Raw genomic sequence first — 26,797 nt, 5'->3', positions numbered from 1 at the left:
ACCCTGGAGGCGGAGGTTGCAGTGACCCGAGATCGCGCCACTGCACTCCAGCCTGGGTGACAGAGCAAGAGAGACTCTGTCTCAAAATAAATAAATAAATAAATAATAAAAACAGAAAAACAGAAAAAAAAAAAAAAAGAAAGAAAGAAATTGGAAGCTAATAGAAGAAACAGCTAAAAGTTATAAGTGCTTGCCTCTGGAAAGCAGTAATAAGTGACAAGGGAGAACTTTTTGTCAATATAAGCCTTTTTGTATCATTTCTATTTTTATGACTTTGTACATAGTTACTTTGGTAAAAATTAAAAGAAAAATCAACCTTCAGACTGGTCTGTCCCTTGGTGACCTGCAATTAAGCAGAACCTCTTTATAATTAGAAGTATTTACATGGTCCTGAGAAGGGAATAATCCCAAGTTTTGGCTGGTCCTGAGAATCTTTTCACCAGACTCAACTCCACAAGAAAAGGTGTCAAATCCCCATTGTGTAAATTGACAAAACTGACTACGTAAGTGGAAGTGAGGCAGCCAAAAGCACCAAACAGACAGACGGAACAGAATGTGCATCTTCCCCTTCCCATTACAGTGCTCTATGCTGTTGGAAAGCTTTGCTCCTTGAGAGGATAGTGCGAACTTCATTTCCTGCAAGTGAAATTTGACCACCCAAAATTATCAGACTGGAATACTTACTGGTTCATGAGGAAATGAGGTAGTGATTTTAAGAAACAGCCTAAGCCCATAACCACACATCCAATGCCAATCATTATAGGTCTATGCAGTTTGGTTCCAAAATAACTCACAAATATAATCAACAAAAGATTTCCTAGGAAAAATTGAGAATAATCATTTTTAAAAGTATGAACAAAGTCTTAATTAACAGCCTCACCCGATCATTTACATTCTAGTGTTTACTGCATAACAACTATCTTAAATACTGGGATTTGTGCTAGGGTTGCATTAAATAATAAACGAATATAACACAATCCCTGCCCCGAAGAAAGGTTCTGTTTTGCAATGTAGGTGGATACAGAAACAGCTATCTCTGAAACACCAACGTTTATAGAGAGGAGAAGAAGAGAAACCAGTGAAAGAGACTAAAGAATGGTTATAGGAAATTTGAAAGGCTCTATTTGTGACTATCTAGACTTGGGAAATGAGGTGCAAAAGAAGGTGTCAGCCTGCATGTGACCTCTGGCCTCTCTCTCAGTGCCTACTCCATAGAACGTTATCATGTTCTCCTATGCCCGGAAAGAGAAGCAAAAGTCAAATTTAGATAGCTGAGTGTTTTGTAACTCATTATTTAAAAATACCTTCATTTTGGTCAACATGACCAAGACAAGGATCTATTTTTTTTTTTTCTACTTCTTTCCCTAGATCAGACAATGTAGTTAAGTAAAAATTAGTAGACCCCTCCCCTTCTTCTGGGTCTTCAGTGAGTCTGGATTTGAGGAATAAAAATAGCAATGAAAAATGTATCCCCATGTCTTAGGATGAAGCTTTAGAATAAAGAAACTAATGGGGGAAGGCCCAACTGATGGACAGATCCTTGAAGAGTGTGGAGTAAAGATTTGAAAAAAACAAATACGTGAGTAAGTTTTTTGCCAACCATACATTTTTTAATTCAGTAAATAATATTTACCTTGCTCCCACTATATATAAAGAATGCCTCTGCAATGACTCAAGATTATAAAAATTTCAAAAATTTTTTTCCTCAAGGAGTTAATAATCTTCTAAGTGGTATATATTTTGAAAACTTTTCTTTCCATCTATATTTTTCTCTAGTCTGCCCTGTATGTAAAATATACGTCCATTTGTACATTATTTTATGTGGAGCGTGCCCCACGTCAATAACTATATCAGCCACATTGACCTCTCTAGGTTTCTAAAATCTATCACCAAAGCCATCTGTGTTGAAGGTAGTGTCTCTAGAGGCCACTGTTTGAAATTCGTATCTATTTTTTGAAAGGAGAAGAAAGGAAGAACTTTCCTTCTTCATGTAAGAGTGAGTTCGTGTTTTAAACTGCCTTGCTCTGTCAGGAAATAATTGCAACGAGAAAGCATGGGGAAAGGTAAGTAATTTTTTTCAAAGGTATGGAGAATGCTCCCTGTAAAACTGACTGAGGAAATGTAAGCTAAGTGATATGTTTATTGGCATTTGTAAATTTCACAGTATTTCTAATCTTCATCATTCTCCTCAAGCTATCTATCACCACCCACTAGTTGTAGAAATTGTTAATATTTTCTACATTATCAAGAAATTTGGGGCAATCGAACATGAAGGCATTTGAGTTTTCCACCTGAAGGCTTTACCACATTCCTTCAGTTTGAGAGGCTGGGGTGCCCATCTTACCATCTGACACTAAACACATCACCAGGGCACTGCCATTTTCTTCAGCCACTTACTCTAGTAATTAAAATCTCTCATATATATTTTAAGCCTCTCTCTCAACTAGACTTTAGCCTACACATATTCTCTAGTTTCTCTCCAAACTTCCCAGAACATTCATCCATATTCTTAGATTCCACTTTTCCCCCTCCCTAATCCCTTAACATCGCTCCTATCTTCACTGCTTCCTAGCTTCTAAATTTGCTAGTGCCCTGGCAAAGATCATCAGTTATCTCCATATTATGAAACCCAGGGAATAGTTCTTCATCCTTATCTAACTGGATATTTCTAATGCTTTTCACACCTCTGATACTTTTTTTTTTCAAATTTCTACTCTTTTGTCTTTCATAATACTGTTTTCTCCTCGTTCCCCCTCTTGTTTCTCTGACCATTCCTTCTCTTAACATTGTCAAGACTCCTTTTCTTCTACCTGTGCCTTAAATGTTTGTGCAGCTCAGGATCTATTCTTTGTCCATTGTAATTATCATCCTATATCCTCTCCCTGAATAACTTCATAAATTCTCTCTCTAGTTTTAGCAAACGCCTACTTACTTGCTAATCAATAGCTCCAGCCCAGATAGTTCCCCAGTGCTTCAGACTCACATAACTACAATGTTAACATTGTCACCAATTGTCAGCAATAGAAGTCACAGATATATTCAGATGACAATATGGCCGTTGCAAACAGTTCAAAATATTGACACAATAATTACTTTAAAATTAGTAACTTTTTTATTTAATGGGTTGATTAAAAGTACAAATATTACCATATAAAAATTTGTTTTAATATTTTGGTAATTCTACTTCAATATAACTGACTTGCTTTGCACCCATGTAGTTCTTTTTTGTGCAATTAAAATTATTATTCCACGATCGTACGGTGTTAGAATGCTAAAAGAGTCCTTGGCACAGAAAGGTTAATTACCCCTTCCAATCCTCAGTGACACTCCCTCATCTAGAAGATTAAAAGGTAAATGCCACAGCAGGCACACAGAGCTCTCATTAACCCATTTCTCACCCCTGCCCATTTCTCCAGGCTCACATCCTAATCCTTTCCAACTTTATCTTGGCTAGTCAATGTTACCAAGATGAATGTTGCCCCTCACATAGTCTATTACGCTGTGTCATTCTTAGGCTTCTTCTACTGGATTTTTCTTCACATTTGCTTAACCTCGTTTCTTCTCCTAGAAAACTTTTAGTCATCCTCTGAGAGTCTGTCTTCCCTAAATGAGTCTATGTTTCTTCTGTTCCTGTAAGACCTTGTATATATTTACGCTACCAAACTTACTTCATTCAATTAATGTTATCATTATTTGCATCTCTACCTTCCGTTAGATTATGAACTGAGTCAATTTGTGGGCTATACATGGAGTTAGTTCTAACTCTCTCACTGGGATCAGCACACAGGTGATACAGGGTAAGATCTAAGGGAGTTGAACACTAGTAGATAAGATCAAGAATCACTTATTTCAGTTTTGCTTCTCCTCAATCCTGATTTTTTAAATATATTTATATTAAAGGCAATTATCACCTTGAAGAAAGTGGAAGCTATTATAAAACTAGAAAAGAGTGGCACTCATATTTCTATATAACTTTTTTCATGGAAGAAATCCTTCTTTCCCTCATTCTTCCTCTCTGTGGTCACATATTCCCAGTTATCCACAAAAATTAGAATCTACGAGTAGACTTTATTATTCCCTAGAGGCTGCCTCTGAAATAAATTCAGAGAGATATAAAAGCAATCTTTTCTTCCCTCTGTACTTGGAAAAAAAAAATTGTTAACCTCCCAGACCAAATAGCAGAAAAATATTTGCATTTTCATTTGTAAGGCAATTTCCTTGGTCTCCAACAATATCTTCTACATCTTCTAGGTCTTCCACCTTTGTTTTTGTTGTTGTTGTTGTTTGTTTGTTTGTTTTTGAGACAGAGTCTCACTCTGTCACCCAGACTGGAGTTCTATGGCAATCTCGGTTCACTGCAAGCTCTGCCTCCCAGGTTCACACCATGCTCCTGTCTCAGTCTCCTGAGCAGCTGGGACCACAGGTGCCCACGACCATGTCCGGTTAATTTTTTGGTGTTTTTAGCAGAGACAGGGCTTCACCATGTTAGCCAGGATGGTCTCAATCTCCTGACCTCATGATCGCCCATCTCGACCTCCCAAAGTGCTGGGATTACAGGCATGAGTCACCGTGCCTGGTGGTCTTATACCTTTGTATCTTCTAAATACAAAGATGGAGGCCTTAGTTTCCCTTAGGGTTATCAAATGATAGATTTAAATATAAATACTGTAAATACTCTGCTACTCGTGCTGCATAACTAAGAAACTATTAGAATAAAAAGAACAATGGTGGGATATGTGGCAATATTTAGGTGTTAATACGAGGTAATATTTAAATGAATTATTTCCAAGCATATTCTGAGCTTAGCTAATCAGTTTTAGAAAACATCCAACTCAGTCAGATTAAATGACCTAAAACAGCAAATAAGGAGAATAAAATTCAGACATGTTCCATAGATAAGACAAAATACAAAAAGAAGAAATGCAAAAATAATTCATTACCAATCTCAAAGCTTCCATTAATAAATCCAACTAGAGATGTTGGGATGTTGAATTGTCTCTCTATTTGAGTGAGCATGGAATTCATATAAGATCCAGATAGGGTTTTGGATACAAATGCACATGTTATTGCCAACAGAAACATCTAGGAAAAAAATATAAGAAAACATAGAAATATTTATTTTTAAATTGTATACTTGCTGTCTGTTGACAAAATGCCTTCCACCATAAGACTGACTGTCTCCAACTTAAGTAACCTTTGAATCTGCAAGAAACTGTAAAATGTAGTTTGTTCCCCTTGTCTGTCATACTGTGATTTCTCTTTGAAAACTCAAAGTGAGGCTAATTTTGTAGGCAGTTGCAGCCTCAATATTGTATAAGCATACTGGTGCATACATAGAAACAAAGTCATTCAAAGTAATACATAGCTGATACTTTAAACAGGTCTTCAGAACTACAATGATGTCTAAAGTACAAAAGAACTCATACATATACTGTAATGAAAAGAAAGAATGCAGAATTATACAAAGACATTATTTTGGTATTAAATACACTTAAGTTCTCTCTGCAAAACAGTAGGGCCCCAGATTACCTTGGCCGACCCCACTCTTTCCTGTTCTTGCTTGCAATTCTTGGTCAGAAACATTCTGCATTCTCAGCAATGAAGGAAATATCCAGAACAACCTGAGTTATGTTCTCATTCTTCCCATAGTAGGATGCTCTGCAACCCTTGAGCTCAGCAATCCCAGTTGTGTCTAAGGCATGTAAGCCCAGGACACAGTGTTTTCAGGGTTTCTCAGCTGCAGTGTAAATGGAGGAGCACACAAAAATGAGACTCCATTTATTTTGGGAAGCTTTCCTGAACCTTGGAGAATCAGCTCACATGGACCCTTGACTTCTGTTTATTCTTATTGCCTGCCTAATATGTATACTATAAATTTCCATATGTTTTATCAATCATACTTCCTATGAATTGGTATAGTTCCAGGAAACAGTGAGGTTGAGCAATCCATAACAACATCAGGGATGAGTTCACAGATAGAATCACTGTGATCACCAGGAGCTGCTATGGTTTTACTAAAAATATGAAAAGTTAAAATTCTGATAGGTTTATTAAATTTAAAAAGATAGCTTTTAGTAAGAGGTTTTAAAACAGGAGCACTGTCTACTGGTAATACTATAGTTAGGTAGATTAATTACTGCTTCAAAATGAACAAATTATAGATTTATGTCAACTTGAATGGTGGTCTTCAGTCACACGGGATAGGGATTTTTGCTTGGTCCTATTAAAGATATTTTCTGATGACATTTGCATCCTGGGAGACCATTTGACCTACTATCTAGCTAGCATGCTCAAATTCTTAAAATTCTCACACCTTCCACCTTCCACACCTCCAGTCTTAAGCCAATCACACAACTTATTCTCTACTTCATATATTCCTTTCAAATTAACTCACAATCTTTTCTGTTTCTCAGTCTCCAACCCAGCCACATGCTCTTTCTTCATGACCAGTAAATGATATCAGCAACTTCACCTGCAAACTTACCTCTGTCCCTACCTTCTCTAATTTGCCTATGTCTTTAGAAAGATTGGTGTCCCTTTCTTGTACAATAAAATCCCTCCAATCTTGCTGTTGAATCCATTCTTCCCATTTCTGAGATTCTAGTTCATCCATATTGCTCTTTTTTCTCACTTTTTATTTACTTATTTTTTACTTTTTTGAGACAGTCTTACTCTGTCACCCTGGCTGGAGTGCAGTGGCATAATCTTGGCTGACTGCAACCTCCACCTCCCAGGTTCAAGCAATTTTCCCACCTCAGGCTCCCAAGTAGCTGGGGCTACAAGTGTGTGCCACCATGACCAGCTGGCTTTTGTTTTTTCAGTAGAGACAGGGTTTCACCATGTTGGCCAGGCTGATCTTGAACTCCTGACCTGAGGTGATCCACTCACCTCAGCCTCCCAAATACTGGAATTACAGGCAGGAGCCACTGTGCCCAGCCTTTTCTCTCTATTTTCAACCTCACACTCTATTGCTTGATTGCTTCTTTCCCCACTAGCTTATTAAGATAGCCAAGATAATTCTTGTCTTTTGAGGAAAAAAAAAAAAAACACCTTCCCTCAGTCTTGATGGATAGCTACTCTAGCTACCACAAAGCTGTTTAGAAGAATAGTTTAGACTCATTGTCTGTACCGTTTAACCTTGCATCCGCCCTATAGTCTGCTATAGCCTGGTATTTCTTGAAATTACCTGCATAAAAGGTCATAAAAAACTTCCTTATTCCCAAATATCCCAAATCCACAAACTATGTCTGAATTATCAGCTTACTCCAAGACTCTCAGTCATTTGATACTGTCGATCTCTCTTTTCTTCCTGAAATTCCCTCCCCCATGCATACCTGTATCTCTGACTAACCGCTAGATTATTTCTACTCAGTCTTCTCTTATTTGGTCAACACTTTCAGGCCTCTGTCTTGTATTCCCTACCCTTTTGCTATGCATGCTCTCTTTAGGATGTCTCATGCCCATCCATGCCTTTAACTACCACACATATGATGAAACCTCTCATATGTATGAACAGTTTAGCTCAGACAATTGAAATCCTATTTAGTCTCCTCTAGCCTTGTCTACCTCCAACCTCTCTTTCACATGCCACCTCCAGTAATTTGGATTGTAATTTTTTTTGTTAAATGAATTAATAACATACATAGTTAGCATGTGATTCTACTTCTTAAAACTTTTCAGTAATTCCCATAAACAAAAATCTCTGATTTTTAAGATAGTAAACAAAGTCTCATCTATATTTCAGTATCACCTCCTGTTGCTTGTCCTTAGACACAATGTTCCACCTGTAGCTGTGTTAATTAACCATGCCATTTTATAGTTCAGTGCTTTTATATAATATTGCTGCAGTTATAATGCCTTTTTTCCCTTTGTTCATCTGGTAAATATATAATTCATTTTCAAGACTCAGGTATTTTATTACTTCTATTGTGAAGCCTCTTTTGCCTGTGTACTCCCCAGGTAAGCCCTAACCATTCATTCACTCTTTATCTTCCCACCCTACTGCGTGCCTAACTCCATTACAACCTCTATTACAGTGCACTTCATTTATATAAGTTCCTCTTTATTTATATGTCTATAAGTTCCTCTCTCATTATTCTGTGAACAAGTCAGAGACAGGAGCCATATGTTATTTACCCTTGTGGCTCTGGTGCTCCTTAAGTGCCTGACAAATAGCAGGCACCCAATACAAGCTTACTGAATTAATGACAGAGTAAGTATCAAAAACATCTTGAAGAAATCAGAGCTGAGAGTAAAATGAAATTGAATAAGATTAAATATAGTGTTTTCATCCATCTGGGCTGCTACAACAAAATACCCTAAGCTGAGTGGCTTATAAACAACAGAAATTTAATTATCATAGTTCCAAAGACTGGAAAGTCCAAGAGCAAGGCACTAGCAAATTTGGATTGGCTGATGCCTGTGAACCCAAAAGTATCTGAGACAGTTCTCAATCAATTTAGAAAGTTTATTTTGCCAAGGTTAAGGATGTGGCCATAACACAGCCTCAAGAGGTCCTGACAACATGTGCCCAAGATGGTCAGGGTACAGCTTGCTTTTATACATTTTAGGGAGACATAATATATCAGTCAGTACATGTAAGATTTACATCAGTTCAATCTGGAAGGGCAGGACAACTCGAAGCAGGGGGTTCCAGGTCATAGGTAGTTTTAAAGTTTTTAAATGTGCTGATTGGCAATTGGTTGGAAGAGTTATTATCAATAGAAAGTAATATCTGGGTTATATTAAGGACTTGTGAGGACCAAGGTTCTATCATGCAGATAAAGCCTCTAGGTAGCAGGCTTCAGAAACAATAGATGTAAATGTTTCTTGTCAGACTTAAAGTATGTGTTGATGTTAGTTCTGGCTGGTTTTTGCTGAACTCCAAAAGGTAGGAGGGTACAATGAAGCGTGTCTGACCCACCCCCCTTCCCATCATGGCCTAAACTTGCTTTTCAGATTAATTTTGGAATGCCTTTGGCTGAGAGGAAGGGTCCATTCAGATGGTTAGGGTCCTCAGAATTTTATTTTTGCTTTACATTCTCCCTCTTCCAGCTAAGATTTGCCAGAGGCAACAACAATATCTACAAATTTTTATTTCGTCTCATACCATTGTTGGGGTGGCATGGCTGCCTACTTGAGATCCATCCTGTCCCTCGGTGGGACCCCCTATGGCCAAGGGACTTAGAGTCAAAAGACTTATAGTAAATTAAATGTTCTAAGCCAGATAGGAACAGACATTGACGAGCATTCATTACCCCTTAAATTTTTTCAGTAAAAAGCCAACAAACAAAAAGCAAAGGCCAGGTTACAAAACTGACTTATCTTTAACTTCTATGCATCGAGCTACTATAATCTTGGTTTTAGTTATGGCCTTACAGCAATTAACTACACAAAACATAAGCATTGTTCTGAAAAAAAATTTTTTAATATATACTGGCCAGGCACCGTGGCTCACATCTATATACCCAGGATTTTGAGACCAGCCTGGGCAACATGGCAAAACCCTGTCTCTAAAAAAATACAAAAAGACAAAAGGCTAGCCAGTTATGGTGGTGCATGGCTGTAGTGCCAGCTACCTGGGAGGCTGAGGCGTGAGGATCATCTGAGTCCAGAAGGTCAAGGCTGCAGTAAGCCATGATGGCGCCACTACACTCCAGCCTGGGTGACAGAGTGAGACCCTGAGTGAGTCTCAAAAAAGAAATAAATAAATGAAAATAAAATTTAAAAATACATATCTATCTGCACAACTCATAACTGGGAGTCTTATATCCAGAAGGCTTTGTCACAAGGTACCTTTATCCTCTCAGTAGTTATTTTCTTTTAATTCTACAAAAGGCATGACATTCTTTATGATTGGGCTGGATGAAAAGATGCCACATAATAGCTCAGAAGGCAAAAAACTTTGTTTTACCAGCTGTTTAGGCATCTGTGTATCCATCCTTGATTTGGATGATCTGAACTAATTCACTTCCTCAAACCTAGCCCTTACAATCTCTCACACCCACCTCTTCTGCAGCAGTCCTTAGGCCTAGAGGGAGGGTGCTTGTATAGTCTTAACAGAAGGGCATTTACAGTGAAAAACAGATCGGGCTCAGTGGGATGCCAAACGAGAGAGAATTCCATCTCTAGTCTTGAGAATACCATGATTCCAATTTCTTTGGAAGTAAATCAAGGAGAGATAAATAACATTAATATTTTGACAATCAAAAGAGTATTTGTGTGTCAGAATGGAAAACAGAAGCTATTTCATTATGGATTCAACTAAAAATATGAAGAAAAACTATAATCTGCTATTCTTTAGAGGATTATTATAGCCAAGAAATAATTCATGAATCAATCTGCATTCAAAAACAAAAGTCGGGGCTGAAATCTAGTAACAAGTGTTAAACTTTTCCTTTGAAAAAAATTTTCTCTCTCTCTAGCCCTCCTTTTCTATTAAAGACAAATTATAGTAAGACCGATTTGTGTGTAAAAATAAGTTTTAGGCTTATTATACTTGGCCTGACTACTTGCATAAAGTGCAGCAAGAAATTGACTGACCATATAGGCTCTTTTTAAGTTGGCTTTGCTGGAAATTTACCTGAAAATATGTTATTGTACTCAAAGGCTTGGTAAAATAACCAGTGTCTCCAATTGTCCTGTTTTAAAACAAAAGACTCTTACTAAACTTATGCAAATAACTATATTGTGATAAAACCAGAATACTCACGGTTTCCAAATTTTGGAGAACTTGGAGAGAAAGGTAAATTGTTCATAAAAACATACTGCACCCAATTGCTCTAAAGAATAAATAATTTAAAAGAAAAAGATTCCCTTGACTCTTTAACCAGAGCATCAGCCTTCCAAACAACATGTCCTTTGTTCACCTTGAATTGCCATTCACATGCTAAGCAGTTCTTGTCATATGAGAGCTGTTTATCAGGCACTGTAGAATCTAGCAACTCCTCACAGAGTTAAGAGTCAGCCCTAGGGGAAAAAGAATGCTCTCTGCTCATAAGTATCTCCTCTTTGCATCCTCAGGTAGCAAGATCCTATGTAAACAATTTTTAAGTTATTATGGAACTCTTTAGGGCACCATTATTTCCATTAGCAAAGGAGTAGCTTCAGTTAACATTCCATAACAAGGCCGTAAATGTCCCTCAACTGGAAATTCTCTAGTCCAGTATTTGTCACTGGGAAGTGCTCCCAGTCTTTTACCATAAGCCCTAATAAATGCTCCACACAGGGATATGAAGTGGAGAATTGTTCCCTACTAGCCCTTCAGCTTCTACCATACATTCTGTAGGCTCAGGCAAACTTACTAGTTTCCATTTAGTGAGTTCAATTAACATTCCTCAAAGGGAATATTTACATGACTTCAGTTTCATAGTACTTGATAGGAGAAACATCCCCCAATCAGATACAATACCAATTTTCACAAGACATTTAGGTAAAGGAGTTAAAATTACCTGACATACAGGCTGTGTAGACATCTCAAGTTTCATAATCCTATCAACCTGTACATTTCTATGTTCTGGTTCAAGGAACTTTTCTTTTCTACCCCCAGACCATTTTACTTTTTCTGGTGAAAAGTGATTTGAGTTCCCAGCAGGGGATTGAGCCAAGGGACTTAGGCTCTTTTTTCAATCTTCATCTTAATTTACCTCAGCATTACCCCAGGTAATGTCAGCTCCTTCATTATAACCTTTGCCTTTTGCTGTTTCTTCAATTTCCCCAATCTGGGGCAAATGCAGAAAACAGGTATGCGGCCTTTTAATGTTGGAGGACCAGTAGGGGTTCCCTTTGGTCCACCCAACCTTTGTTTCAATCCCATCGATTTTCATTTTATTTATTTCATTTTTTATGAAACATCCAAATATTTTCATCACCCTCTGGGGTGAGTCCTCTGACTCCCTTTTGCCTTTCTCATTATTCTTTGTTAATTACCCCAATGTTTTATTAAGCATCTATAAGACCCATGAGGACAGCAAATTTGATCAGGATGTGATTCTGTGGTATTAATGTCACCTGGAGTGCCCATGTAGCACTTAATCTTCAAATTTGCCATGTGATATGGTTTGGCTGTGTCCCCACCAAAATCTCATCTTGAATAGTAGCTCCCATAATCCCCACATGTTGTGAGAGGGACCCAGTGGGAAGTAATTGGATCATGGGGGTGGGTTTTCCCATGCTGTTCTGTGATAGTGAATAAGTCTCACAAGATCTGATGGTTTTATAAAGGGCAGTTCCCTGGCACATGCTCTCTTGCCATCATGTAAGACATGCCTTTGCTCCTCCTTCATCTCCCACCATGATGATGAGGCTCCAGCCATATGGAACTGTGAGTTCATTAAACCTCTTTTTCTTTATAAATTACCCAGTCTCAGGTATTTCTTCACAGCAGTATGAAATGGACTAATGCAGTAAATTGGTACAGAGAGTGGAGTGCTGCTGTAGAGATACCCAAAAATGTGGAAGTGACTTTGGAACTGGGTAACAGGCAGAGGTTAGAACAGTGTGGAGGGCTCAGAAGAAAATAGGAAAATGTAGGAAAGTTTGGAACTTCCTAGAGGCTTGAAGGGCTCAGAAGACAGGAAGATGTGGGAAAGTTTGAAACTTCGTAGAGACTTGTTGAATGGGTTTGACCAAAATGCTGATAATGATATGGACAATAAAGTCCAGGCTGAGGTGGTCGCAGATGGAGATGAGGAACTTATTGGGAACTGGAGCAAAGGTGATTCTTGTTATGCTTTAGTAAAAAGACTGGCAGCATTTTGCCCCTCCACTAGAGATCCGTGGAACTTTGAACTTAAGAGACATAATTTAAGGTATCTGGTGGAAGAAATTTCAAAATAAAGCTTTCAAGAAGTGATTTGGGTGCTCTTAAAAGCATTCCATTTTATTAATTCACAAGATATGGTTTGAAATTGGAACTTATGTTTAAAAGGGAAGCAAAGCATAAAAGTTAGGAAAATTTGGAGACTGATGATGCGATAAAAAAAGAAAAACCCATTTTCTGAGGAGAAATTCAAGCTGGCTGCAGAAACTTGCATACGTAATGAGAAGCCAAATGTTAATCACCTAGACAGTAGGGATAATGTCTCCAGGACATGTGATAGGTCTTCACGGTAGCCCCTCCCATCACAGGCCCAGAGGCCTAGGAGGGTAAAAAATGGTTTTCTTGTGCAGTCTTTGGACTTGGTGCTCTGGGTCCCAGCACATGGGACCCAGAAGGAGCCAATGTACACTCAGGCCATGGCTTCAGAGGGTGCAAGTCTCAAGCTTTGGTTGGTCCTGCAGGTGCATAAAACTAAAGAATGGAGGTTTGGGAACCTCTGCCTAGATTTCAAAGGATGTATGGAAACACCTGGATGTCCAGGCAGAGGTGTGCTGCAGGGGCAGGATCCTCATGGAGAACGTCTGCTAGGACAGAGTGGAAGGGAAATGTAGGGTTGAAGCCCCCACACAGAGTCTCCACTGGGGAACTGCCTGGTGGAGCTGTGGGAAGAGCACCACCACCCTCCAGATCCCAGAATGATACATCCATCAACAGCTTGAACTGTGCACTTGGAAAAGCCACAGAACACTCAACACCAGCCCGTGAAAGCAGCCAGGAGAATGGCACTGTACCCTGCAAAGCCCAGGGGTAGATCTTCCCAACACCATGGGAATCTACCTCTTGCATCAGTGTGACCTGGATGTGAGACATGCAGTCAAAGGAGATCATTTTGGAGCTTTAAGATTTGACTGCCCACTAATTTCAAACTTGCATGGGGTGTCTATCTTCTTCATTTTGGCCAATTTCTTGCATTTGGAATGGGTGTATTTACTCAATGCCTGTACCTCCATTGTATCTGGGAAGTGACTAACTTCCTTTTGATTTTACCGGCTCCTAAGCTAGGACTTTTGTGTTAATACTGAAATGAGTTAAGACTTTGGGGGACTGTTGGAAAGGCATGATTGGTTTTGAAATGTGAGGACATGAGATTTGGCAGTGGCCATGGGCAGAATTATATGGTTGGGCTGTGTCCTCACCAACATTTCATCTTTAATTGTAGCTCCCATAATCCCCATGTGTCATGGGAGGAACCTTGTGGGAGGTAATTGAAACATGGGGGTGAGTTTTTCTGTGCTTTTCTCATGGTAGTGAATAAGTCTCACAAGATCTAATGGTTGTAAAAAAGGCAGTTCCCCTGCACATGCTCTCTTGCCTGCCACTGTATAAGATATGCCTTTGCTCCTACTTTGCCTTCTGTCATGATTGTGAGGCCTCCCCGGCCATGTGGAACTGTGAGTCCATTAAACTCCTTTTCCTTTATAAATTACCCAGTCTCAGGTATATCTTCCTTTGAAATAGATACAAAACAGTTTGAAAGGTGGGGGAATCTATGGGAAAGAGAAGAGCAATGGGGACAGGACTCAGTCTTTTTTTTTTTTTTAATACCAGAGGACTCTGGTCTGAACCAGAAATGCAGTTACAAATGAGAATAACTTAAATTATCTGATAATTATGGTATTTACAACAAAAGGGGAGGGAGTCATCTAGTGCCCCTCTTCCAGGCTGGACAGACATCAATCCTACTGCTAGGCTGGATAGATGCCTACTCACTCTAGGTAGTTGTGGATTCTCCTGGCATGAGCAGGTAGAGGTAGTGGGATTGCTGTTTTATGCAGTGTCCTAATCTTGGCCCACCACCCTGCACTACAATGCCATGAGGTCTCTGGAGCTCTTTCTGACCTGGGGGCCCTCCCTCTTTCTGTGCTGAATTACCATTGGCCCTGGGAGTGTTCTGTACAGTCCAACTGCACTTAGGGCAGGATAGACACACATCTGGGCCTGGTCCAGCCTTAAGGATCAACCCAGCATTCTTGTACATTCATTTAGCCATTACAGATAACAGTAACCAAGAGACTGAATATTTTTGCTTTTTTTGTTTCTTATTAGCTTGTATCTCCTTATGCATTTAGACAGCCAAATACCCAGGAGTATAATCCATCCCTAATTCTAATGAATTTTACCTTTTGTAATTGAATGTAGCTCAGCTGCAGCTCCCTACCGTAGGTAACCACATAGCCACCCTGGAGTCAAGGTTTTTCATCACTCATCTTTTGATTTCTCTCTTTATCCATTTAGTTTTATCTGTATAATGTTTTTATCTTTAATTAAAATAACTCTTAGTCTCTAAATTAGAAAAAAATTCTTTAGCAAAAGCTACATCATTGTATTCTTAAAAATTTTACCAAAAACACCATTTACTCTCCTACTGTTTTAACTCTTAGTAACCCAGATTCCCAGTGGAAAAAGATAGGGGTTATTTAATTTAACATAACATGACTTTAAGATTTTAAATTACTGGAGCTAATTTTTAGGTTAAATTTACCAAATTAGTCTTACCCAAAACTACTAAGATCATATGAATTAAAAGGCATCTTAGGTAGCTTCCTTCAGTCTGAAAAGCACTTACTTTTCTTTTAGCCAAGTGATTAGAGGTCTTTCATAAAAATTGTTAGTGAACTATCACTTCTACATGACACATATAAATATATAGCTGTAACAGACATACAGACAAAAACAGATCCAAAATATTTTTCATTTGCCTGTTTTCAAAAATTCTGTTTCTTAGTTTCAACTATTAACTTAAAAAGTTAGACCAGAACACCATAGTTCATGCCTATCATCCTAGCATTTTGGGAAGCTGAGGCAGACAGATCATTTGAGTCTAGGTGTTCGAGACCAGCCTGGGCAATATGCGAAACTCCATCTCTATAAAAAATACGAATAAATAAATAAATAAATAAATAAGCTTGGCTTTGTGGTGCACACCTGTAGTCCCAGCTACTCAGAAGGCTGAGGGGAGGATTTCTTGAGACTGGGAGGTTGAGGGTGCAGTGAGCTGAGATGGTGCCACTGCACTCCAGCCTGGGTGACAGAGTGAGACCCTGCCTCAGAAAAAAACAAAAACAAAAATAAGAAGTTACAAGAGCCAAAAAAAGTTGAAGGAGAGAGTTGCCATTCTAGGCCTTCTCAAAAGAGAAAAAACTGAAGCACAGCAGGGCACAGGTTCTGAGATATCAATCTAAATAATTTCAAAAAGAAACAGATTACAGAATTCAAAAATTTAAAAGTTCCTGCATTAAGAGTAACTCAACATTTTTAATAAATCATGTTCTAACCAATTATTTAGTGTTACATGAGTGTATTTTTAATATCAAAGTTCAATTTTCAGAAACACTATTTATTATAATTTATTTTAATTGTAGCCAACTAAATCACATAACATTTTAATAAATTCCTGTTTTACTAATCTTATTACAACTTACACAGACCATTCACAACATTCTTGGACTTTCTAGTTTGACCTAAATATTTCTCTTTCTTAACAACGAGTCATTTTATTTTGGGACAAAAATTCATCATGCAAGATTCTTTCTCATATAAAATTTCTTTTCTTTTAAGCTTTCTTACCAAAAATACCTCTTTATATCTATAACTTTCTTTACATGTCTTATTTCCTGATCCTTTTTACCTCATTTTATATATAATCCTTAAATAACCTCTGAATTAGACAAAAATTATTTACCTTTGAATAAGAACACTTTAGACCTTAAGAAGAATCTGCCCATGACTCTTGAAATTCCACAAAGAAACAAAGGGTGAGTGATGCCTTTGTTCTGAGTGCTTTAAGGTGTTCAAGTCATTTGATGCCTTCTCTAGATTTTTTTTGCTACCAGACAGTGAAGGGGGAAGGAGAAATAGGGTGGAAGGAAAGAAAATGATAGCACAATTGTCTTTTTAAGACAGGAAGCTGCAACAGAAACCAAGTACATAATTTGTTTGTTTTCATTTTTTCAGCTATTTTAGCAACTTCAGAGGCCTGGCTGCTCATACTTTGGAATTCTTATTTGAGTTTGACCAAGTTGGGTAGAGTTGGTCAAATCTGATGGGTGAAACACCACAACAACAAAAAACCCCAACAATACAATTACTGAGCACTCTAATGCTAAGGAGAAATTAAGACTAGCTGGCTGTCAATTCTAATTTTTAGTAATTAAAGAGAATCTCTGAGACAAAAAAAAAAAAAAGAAAAGTCCACTACTTATCTAGGAATGAGATCCTGGCTCAAGACTGCTATTTACCATCTTAGAAGCTGAAAAAAAAAAAAAGCTCAAACTTTCCTTCCCTGTTGGAAATTAGCTGAAATTCCAGAAAGGAGTTGCCCATTCTCCATTGTCATGGGAGCAGGAAAACTTGCCTTCTTTGTTGGACACAAGTAAAACTCAAAAGAGGAGTTGTAGAGAGAAATAAACTGTAGATCTTGACCAAATTCAGGGAGATCGGGGATTCTCTGGAGTGGGTAGGGGCTCCCAGGCCGCAGCAAATTGTCCTATCAGTTTGAGCCATAAGGTTAGCTCAGGCTGGTACCAAGTACACATAGAAGATTTATCAAAGGTCAGGGGCACCTCCACTCAGAATCCTCTCATGGTTGCTAATTTGTGAACCCAAAAGTATCTGAGACAGGTCTCAATCAATTTAGAAAGTTTATTTTGCCAAAGTTAAGGCATGCCTACAGTACAGCCTCAGAGAGGTCCTAAAAACATGTGTCCAAGGTGGAGTACAGCTTGCTCTTATACATTTTAGGAAGACATAGTACATCAATCAGTACACATAAGATTTACATTGGTTCCATTATGAAGGGCAAGATAACTCAAAGCAGGAACTTGCAGGTCACAGTTTGATTTTAAAATATTCTGACTGGCAATTGGTTGGAAGAGTTATTATCAATAATAAAAAATAATTTCTTGTTTACAATAAGGGCTTGTGGAGACCAAGGTTTTATCATGCAGATAAAGCCTGTAGGTAAGCAGGCTTCATAGAGAATAGATATAAATGTTTCTTATCAGACTTAAGGTCTGTGTTGATGTTAATGCTGGTTGGTTATTCCTGAATTCCAAAAGAGAGGAGGGTATAACAAGGCATGTCCAACACCTCTTTCCCATCACAGCCTAAACTTGTTTTTTAGGTTAACTTTGGAATGCTCTTGACCAAGAGGAGGTCCATTCAGTGTTGGCTGGGAGGGGAGGATTGAATTTTATTTTTGGCTTACAGGCCCCACATATTGATTCATAAACTGCCATCTTTCTCACTGTGTCTTTACATGGCAGAAAATGCAATGAATCTCTCTCAGTCCTCTATTATAAAGCCACTGAACCCATTCATGAAGGCTTTACCCTTGTGACTTAATCATCTCTCAAAGGTCCCACTTCCTACTACCATCACCTTAGAAGTTAGGATTTCAACATGTGAATTTGTATGGGACACATTCAGACCACACAATACACCTAAGCCAAAATTTATCAATTATTTTTGGGAAACCTAAATAGAAATTTAGAAATTTATGTGAAAAGGACCTAGAAATTTGAATAGCAATCTTAATGTGAATCAAAACTGTGATTGACTACAGCATAGTATGGCCATATCTCTAGCTATTTTTTTATATTAAATACCATTTGTGGATATTCTGTCTTCCCACTATAAACCTTCTCAGAGCATATTCTTGAGAGTAAACTATTTTCACATAGTTTTATAAATCAGATTTTATATTTAAAAGTAAGTCCTACTAAATCAAGTACAAATCAAAATAGGAAAAATAATTTATTCTACTTAACATGTTAAGAAAGGAAATTAGATGGATCATGACCCCATTGCTTTTTCCCTAAAACACATGGGTGGCCTACTTGTTTGGTGTTATTCACAGAGTGAAAGAAATCAGTGGCTATTCTGACCCACATCTAGTGCTAAATAATCTCTATATTTATAAAGCCACTACTAGCTTTTAGCAATAATGCCCTTTCAACTTATTTCAACAACAAAGTTTAAAGCAAATTTGTTGAAAACAGTCCTTTCATGCTTCCTAATGAATTTTGCTTAATGAGTATATTTCTAAGTTCAGAGAAGCAGAGAAACCTAACTTGCTATTAAGCAATTGCCTCTCACTTTTACCTGATAAACTTGTGCTTACAGCATTTTGTCATAACATCCACATCAATATCTAACCTTGCTAAACTCCAAAGCAATCAAAAATTAAAGACCTCTTGTTTATAAATAACACTTGACTTTTCTCCACAAATGCTGTTAATATTAATAGCTAATATTTTTTGAAAGTTTACGATATTCCAGTCATTGTTTCAAACATAAAAGAATCCTATAAGGTAGGAATATTGTTATTACCCTTTTCAGATGAGAAAACCGAAGTACAAAGGGTTTTTCATAATTAACATAACATTTCAAGCAAGTCTATTTTTTTTAGATTTATATCATAATTCTCCAATTTTGTATACATGTTTAAATTTCCCCAACACATATATAAATAGAAAACAAACTTCTGATAGGGAGGAAATGAGTAACAGTGTTTTAGTTTTGAAACCACTTGCAGGCACTAGCTATAGGATCAAGAAAAATGTTCAATCCCTTGGTTTATAATAAATTCTAATTTTGTTTGAATATAAAATGACATTGAAGCTAGAAAACAGAATTTTCTCTGAAATAGAAAAAAACATCAGAACAGCTGACAAAATGGCCATTTTTCTTATAGGAAATTATTGTTATGTTGCTAAAGCTTAAAGAAAACATTTGTTTTGCTGGATAATTGCATACAAATCTTTGCATACAAATCAACAAAGCATTTCTGTGCAATGAGCCATTTTCCAAGAGTGACTCCCACACTTCTCTGCATTAAAAACCCTGCAAGAGTGAGTATGGCCTTTGATCCAGAAAAATAAATCCTGCCACAGTATGTGTGCCTGGAAATTTTTAGGATCCTGTCTTCCATTTAAGTCCCTCAAAGCCATTTAGGACTAACTTGCCTGAATCAATAATCCTGTTTAGACACACTCTCAGTTATAAAACCAACTTCTTTAAAGCAAGAAATCATCAATAGATCAGGCAATATGGCATTAATATTAGATCACGTCATGCAGATAGGAGCAATTTTACCAGGACTGTCATATTTTAAAAACTAGTGTACATGCACATATATCCACATACAAAAATTCCATACCTTCAACTTGGAAAGACATCTTATTCTATGGGTTTCAATTCTTTTCTCAGTTTCTCCCATGTTGCTCTTCAGCGTGTTCCAAGCTATGTATGTTTTAAATCTTGGTAAGTCTTACTTCTACCCTTTTAAGCAAACAAAAAAATATGTTAAATTAACTACAAAAATGTAAAGCATCATTCTTTTGAAGTAAGTGCTGAAAATGAACAACGTAATTGAAAAATCCATTATATTACAAAAATACCTGGAATGCTTTTAATACAGATTAGAAAATCATGGTGTTAGAGAAGATTCAGTTGTTGGTTTTCTATTTCAAAAGGTACATCAAATAACTTCGGTTACTCTTCAGTGAGATTAAAGATATTAGAATTGTTTGTTATCATCTTGCAAAATAACGGTCACATGGTTAAAAGAAAGCTTTTCACTTCTCTAGCCAAAACAAATAGTACCAAAGGACTTACATGAAAATAGCTGCTTTTAATAACACACATACTTCGAGTTGTGTTTTTGCTAAAACCTGCTTCAGTAACCCTACCAAGGCTCAAAAATCTTTTTTTGGCCAGGCTCTCTTTTCAAGTTATTTGCATTCCAAGGCTTCCCTAGAGTCTCAGGAAGGGAAACACTTTCTGGGGCACTGCTGATACATGGAAACCTGGGGAGACGTGGAATTTTAATCATGAAAATAGGCTAGTAAAAATAACAAACAATTCTATGTTCTGGAAAATAATCCCACAATTGCAAATTAAGATGTAAGACTTAGGAGATTAAACATATAAATGGATATCTATGTGTAGCTATATGTAATAGGTATAGATATATGTGGAAATATATGTACATATGTATAATATACAGGCACACATTTTTATATGTAAAACAAAAAGTTGACTTAAACTCAAATAAATCCTACTAATCCCATCAAAGATTTTGTTTGTTTTATATCGTGAAACTAAGGCAATATTTTGTATCAAAACCAAAGTGTTTCACTTTGGCAGTATTTATTCTAGTTTCTAGAATGATTTCTAAACAGTATCCCCAGCATTAGTTAATTAAGTCCTTTAAACAATATCCATTTAATATGTGATCCTGAATGGCACTAATTTTTAAAAAAACCGACTGCTTTGCCTCTACAAACGCGCTGAATCCCAAACACATATTAAGGCAACAGTCACTGCACTATAATGCTTGAGTTTTGTTATTTTTACACATTGTCTCACAGATACAACAAATATTTATCGAACATCTACTCTGCAACAGTCATGGTGCTACACGCCAGCATTCAGCAGTGAGCAAGACAGCCAAGTACGTGCCTATGGAGAATATAAACTAGTGAGAGAAGTATGTTTCTATGGAAGATACTTGGACCCGGATTCCAAGGAACTTAAACTTTCATTGGGAACGATAAAACTTTTAAATAAAACACGCTGGAATAGAACCAGATAATGTAGAAGGAAATGCAATTTACTTGGTATGTAAGTGGTGAAAAAATTCATAGGTTATTGTTCTCAACTGCCCTCATTTCTTTCTTCTCGTGCATTAGAATCCTATCTCTTTCCCCTTTTTCCTTCTCTGTCTCCTAACCATTATCTTAGCCTAATATAGTCACCCTATCAAACACTAAGGGAGAGAACTTATTCTTCTTCCTTGTCAAAACTGTCTTCATTCTTCTTTGTGGCTAAAAACATTACTATATTAAACGTCTATTTTTTCATATATCACCAGAGGGCATAGAAGCTGGAGGTAGCACCACAGCAAATCACCACCTAGGGGAATTCTATAGTGTTCCCACCGTGAATTGTGACACTAAGTAACCATCTAGAGCAGGTTTTTTCACCATGTCTGGAAGATTTGTTTCAAAATGTTTTGACGTATTGAAAAAAAGGGTTAAAAAACTATCAACTGAGGTAAGAGGTAATATTTAACGCTAAGCACTTGAAAAGAATTAAATGGAATTAAATGGGATTAAATGAACCCTAAACTTTCCCTAGTTTTCCAACCTATACAGTGAAAATATTTTATATTTTCAGATACATTTCAAACATTTTCACGGAGGAAAATAAATTAACAAAATCTATTCCATTTATTCAACAAAATCCATGAAATCCAACAGTTAATATCACAGTCACTGTTGTCCATCTTGGCCCCAAATCAGGAAATTGCGTGTGTTGCCTTTTCATCTTCTTGAGGTTGTGCTAGTGCCAGCCATGTGAACAATCCTCTTTTGTTAGGACAGCGTTGTTTACACAGTGACTTCTGCTTCCAGGACCACACAGTGTCACCAAGAAATCCCTGTCAATCATCACTTCTAATGAAAAAGACGTGCTGAAGTTTTATTAAGTGGAGGATTATTTTATTTCCCTAACTCCTTCTCAGCATTCAAATGGGAACAGGTAATGCTTCAGTATGCTTTCTCACACAAATGTTGGATGTCTTCCATGCCTGCTGGTCATAGCTCTGTGTTGTGTTTTTTGTTTGATTGGGATTTTTAAAAAACACACAACTAAGAGGAACTCTACTCTCCTAAATTTGTAAGTGCACAGTACAGAAATGTTAACTATATACACATTGTTATATAGCAGATCTCTGGAACTTTTTCATCTTGCATGACTGTAATTCTATATCCATTGAACAGCAACTCTGGGGCTTTTGACACCTGTTGGTTTCCAGCCCCTAATGATGTGTCTCAATCACAAGATAATACAAAGTTTGATATAACAATAATACGAAGTTTTATAAAACAAATCTCGTTTGGGCTCTTGCCCAGTGTTAAGTAAATTGACATAGTCTGTGATTGTTAGAAATCAACTGGGAAAAAATGTGTGCGTTTAATTTTACATTATTCTGCACTCTCAAATTAATGAAATAAAGGCCTTACTTTACAGAAAAGCTAGCAGTATATACATGAAGAAGACTTAGGAGATCATCCTTTTGCTGGGGAAAATAAAAAACGTTACACCAGCAAAAACCTTATTTGCAGGATCTTGAAATGGCTCCTAGCTCTGTGAGAAGAGAACAGCCTCTTGGGTGGTATCCAGCTGAAACAATTTCAACCAATACTAATCCAAGCAAGTATGTGCCAGTGAATTACATGTAGAATCAACAATGGCTTTTTGTATTTTGTCTATCAAATTATTTTACTTAAATTCATTCATTTTCACCAGAAATTAAAGAATAAAATAATGAATTCTGCAATTCAGTTTTACAAATATAAGTATTATTTTATTTTCTAGATTCAGAGGAGGTACTAAGAATGCATTGCTTGGAAAAACTATTGGAGAAACTTAACTGAGCCATAAAATGTTACCCATACATGTGATTTCACCATGCAAAGCAAAGACTGGATCTCACAAAAACACAAGTAAACACTTTCATCAACAATCCATCAGTAAAAATATCTACCCTATGACTTTAGATAATGTACTAACTCTAGATAATAGACCAAGAAACAGAAAATTAAAGTTGAAACCTGAATTCTGTGTTTAGGGGAATTGGTTGTAAATATCATCAGTGTCACACACCATACCAAGTAATTCTAGAGAATGAGTAGATAATCATGGGGATAACGAGCATTTTTCGCACTTGATAACAAGATGAACTCCTTTACTTAAGTCTAGTTCTGACTCCTCTATGTCCCCTAGGCTTCAGTCTTGGTGCCCAACCCTCTACTGCCCAATTGTAGTGGGAATCTTGCTAAGTCTGTTTAGAGAGAATCCCTCACTCTTGATATCTGATTGTCTTGATATTTGATCAAATTCCACATCCCCAGAATTCCCCAGGTGATAGCTGATCATCCTGGCCTTCAGTCTGCAAAAGTCCTGTCACATTGGTTTAGCCACAATCCCTCCTCACTCCCAATGTTTCCTCTTAGTAATTTTCCATGCCCTCACCCCCCATCCTGCTCCTTCGCTGAAAATCTCCATCTGTTCAAGCTACATTCGGAATTGAGCCCAGTACTACAGTGAGGTCTCTTTTCTCCTGTTGCAATAGTCCCTGAATAAAATCTTTTACCACGTTACTGTCCAGCTCTGATTTTAATTTGACAGCAATATCAACTATTTCATTTCTTCAGATTATTATCCCAATTCTTATTTTCCTTTTGTCTGCTTAGTCTAGGTAGGTACAAACATGTATTTTCATTCAATATATGGCATGTAAATACTGAGCTGCTCCTTTTTCTCATAGAGACAAAGCTGCTCCTTTTTCTCATATCTGTTTATAAAGCTCAAAAAATAACTGAAAATTCAATAAAACGCTTTGAGTTTTTTCCAACACATTTATTTATGTATTTTTTTTCACATAAATTGATGTAGGGAGGCAGCTAGACATAGTCAAGATAGCAGACCTTGTAATCCATTTAGCCTAGGTTTAATCCCAGATTAATTGTGAGCTGTTTAAACTCTTTGAGCCTATTCCTCATCTCTAATATTGAAATATTTATGCCTACTTTGCAAGAGTGTCATGAAGATTGAGTTATAAAATTTACATAAGACTCCTTGCAGGGTTGCTGAAATAAAATAGTCACTCTGTCAATGACAGTGATCACTACTCATTTATTCTACAAATATTTATTAAGACTCCACTACATTCCAAGCACAGTAGTAGGTACTGGGGATACAAAGATGAATCGAATGTGCCTGCTCTCAAGTGACCTTATAAACAATTGGGAGAGACAGATAATTAAGTGATGATGGTAGCTAGTTAGTGCCATAATGCAGACAATTTGAGCTAAGTAATAGAAAGAGGCGATTAATGAAAAGTATTCATTTGGGTATTCATTTGAACTATCACTTGAATGCAGCATAGTAGTTCAAATACTTGGGCTTTGAAATTAGTTACAACTTGTTTGAAAACCTGTTTTTAAACTAACTATGTGCTTTTGTTCAAGTTACTTAATGTTTCTATAAAATGAAGACAGTATCTATCTTTGTCAAGGTCCTGATAGGAAAACAGAACTCACAACAGATAACTTAATAGAGGGATGTTATATGGAAAACATCTCTTCATTCTTATAATGATACAAGAAGAGCTAACAAAAATGTGGCATTGTGGGCAACTCAGAGATCTACAACAGTGGAAAGTCACTCCCACTCCAAAGGCTATATCGGAAATGGGAAGGGCTGACGTGCAGGAAGCCATGACAGGCAGAAATACCTTGCTTTCCCCTTCTCCATAACCCTAGTCTCACACCAGTACTACCCACTGACATACATAAAAGGAAGTCAGGTGGCATTGGAGTAGAAAACTTAGTTTGCAGGAGTTATTCTCTTGGGATACAGAGAGGATCAGAGGATAGGAGAGAATGGATGTGAGGCCAGACAGACAAATGACCAACACAACCATAATCATTGCAATAGAGTTAGATAAAAGATGTGTAGTGTCTAAACGTATCATATAAAACTAGCATGCCATCAACATTCAATGAAGGGTAGCTATTCATATTTAATAACATAATTTCCATCCTCAATGGTCTTTTTATTCTTAGTAAGAAAAAAATTCAGGAGACTTACAATCTGCATAATTGGTCAGCTTCCCACTTTACATATGTAGGCATTGCAATTTCTGTGTCATACCAAATACAACAAAATGTTGTCATCAAATCAACTGATTTTTAAACAACGTGCATACATTCACTGTTGCATCATGTAAACACAACCAAAGTCACCAAGTCTTCACATAGCAAAATAGATACAGTTTACTTATTTAGTTTATGTGTGTGGGGACAATGTCCAAGAAGGACTGACTTGATGATACATACACAGTATTTGTTACCATTAGCTGCTTTGTTGGAATGCTTCAGCAGCCAGATTACAAACAGTACGTAATTTTTAAGGCACATAAAAATCAATAGTGAAATGTTTCCATGGAGGAAGGAGAAAAAGAGAAAAGGATAAGATTAATATGTTTCTCATTTTTAGGATTTGCTTCTATGTAGATTTAGCTCCATTGGCACAGCACGCCTTTCCTCTCCATACCCCAGTCACTCATGTGGGTAACACTGACATAATCCAGTGAAAACATGGAAAGTCCTTCTATCTGGAGGTTCACGATGAGGAAATCCACTTGCCATTGGATCCCCTAATAAGCCACATCTCCTAATATGAGCTTGCCTCATGCTAAAATTGACACTTTGGACTCCAGGTGCCATACTTGTGTGTCTTGTGTTTAAATTGATTTACAATTAAGATGGAGGAAGAAAGTTGGTATTTATTGAGTACTTTCAAAGACCCCAACATATAAGAAAAGGATGAAGAGGCAGATGTTCCTAAAGGGCTAGCATAGGAAAACCATAAGCTTTAATATAACATACAATGTGATGTCGCTTTCTGTAAAACTATATACAATTGAGATAATAATAAAAATATAAACATTATATACTGCTTTCTATATTCCAAGCACTGTTCTAGGGGCATTTCAAATGTTGACCCATTTAATTCTCCTAAAATCTTATGACGTAAGTACTATTCCCAACTTTAAAGATATAAAAGTTAAAGCACAGAGAGGTCAAGTAACTTGTACAAAGTCACACACCTTATAGATGACAGAGCCAGGATTCAGACCCAGGAAGTCTGGCCCTAGAGAATCTTAACTACCCTAAGCTACTTCTCCACAGGTGTGTGTGGGTGTGGATATGCCTATTGATGTATTCACTTAGATAAAACACTGGAGGACCTAAACCAGAATTTAAAAAGTGGTTATCTCTGGATAATCTATAGTTATCCAGAAGGTGGATAATCCTATGGTTGATTTTATTTTTCCTTTAGGAA

General features: G+C 37.1%; 1 protein-coding gene across 1 annotated transcript in view; it reads right to left on the bottom strand.

Moving 5' to 3' along the window:
- Positions 1-20,373, bottom strand: part of SLCO1A2 (solute carrier organic anion transporter family member 1A2) — a 57,112-nt gene extending 36,739 nt beyond the window's left edge. The window contains exons 1-4 of the mRNA XM_033222708.1: positions 20,281-20,373; positions 20,040-20,161; positions 4,941-5,082; positions 685-817 (exon numbers count right to left, since the gene is read on the bottom strand). Coding sequence (XP_033078599.1) covers positions 685-817; positions 4,941-5,082; positions 20,040-20,099 — 335 coding nt within the window. The 5' untranslated portion in view covers positions 20,100-20,161; positions 20,281-20,373. The remainder of the gene's footprint in view (positions 1-684; positions 818-4,940; positions 5,083-20,039; positions 20,162-20,280) is intronic.
- Between the last annotated feature and the right edge of the window lie 6,424 nt (positions 20,374-26,797).

The sequence above is a fragment of the Trachypithecus francoisi genome, unplaced genomic scaffold, assembly GCF_009764315.1.
Source record: "Trachypithecus francoisi isolate TF-2019V2 unplaced genomic scaffold, Tfra_2.0 Lachesis_group11, whole genome shotgun sequence".
In the NCBI taxonomy this organism is placed as follows: domain Eukaryota; kingdom Metazoa; phylum Chordata; class Mammalia; order Primates; family Cercopithecidae; genus Trachypithecus; species Trachypithecus francoisi.
The sequence above is the reverse complement of the archived record's forward strand: the minus strand, read 5'-3'. Positions and strand labels throughout refer to the sequence as shown.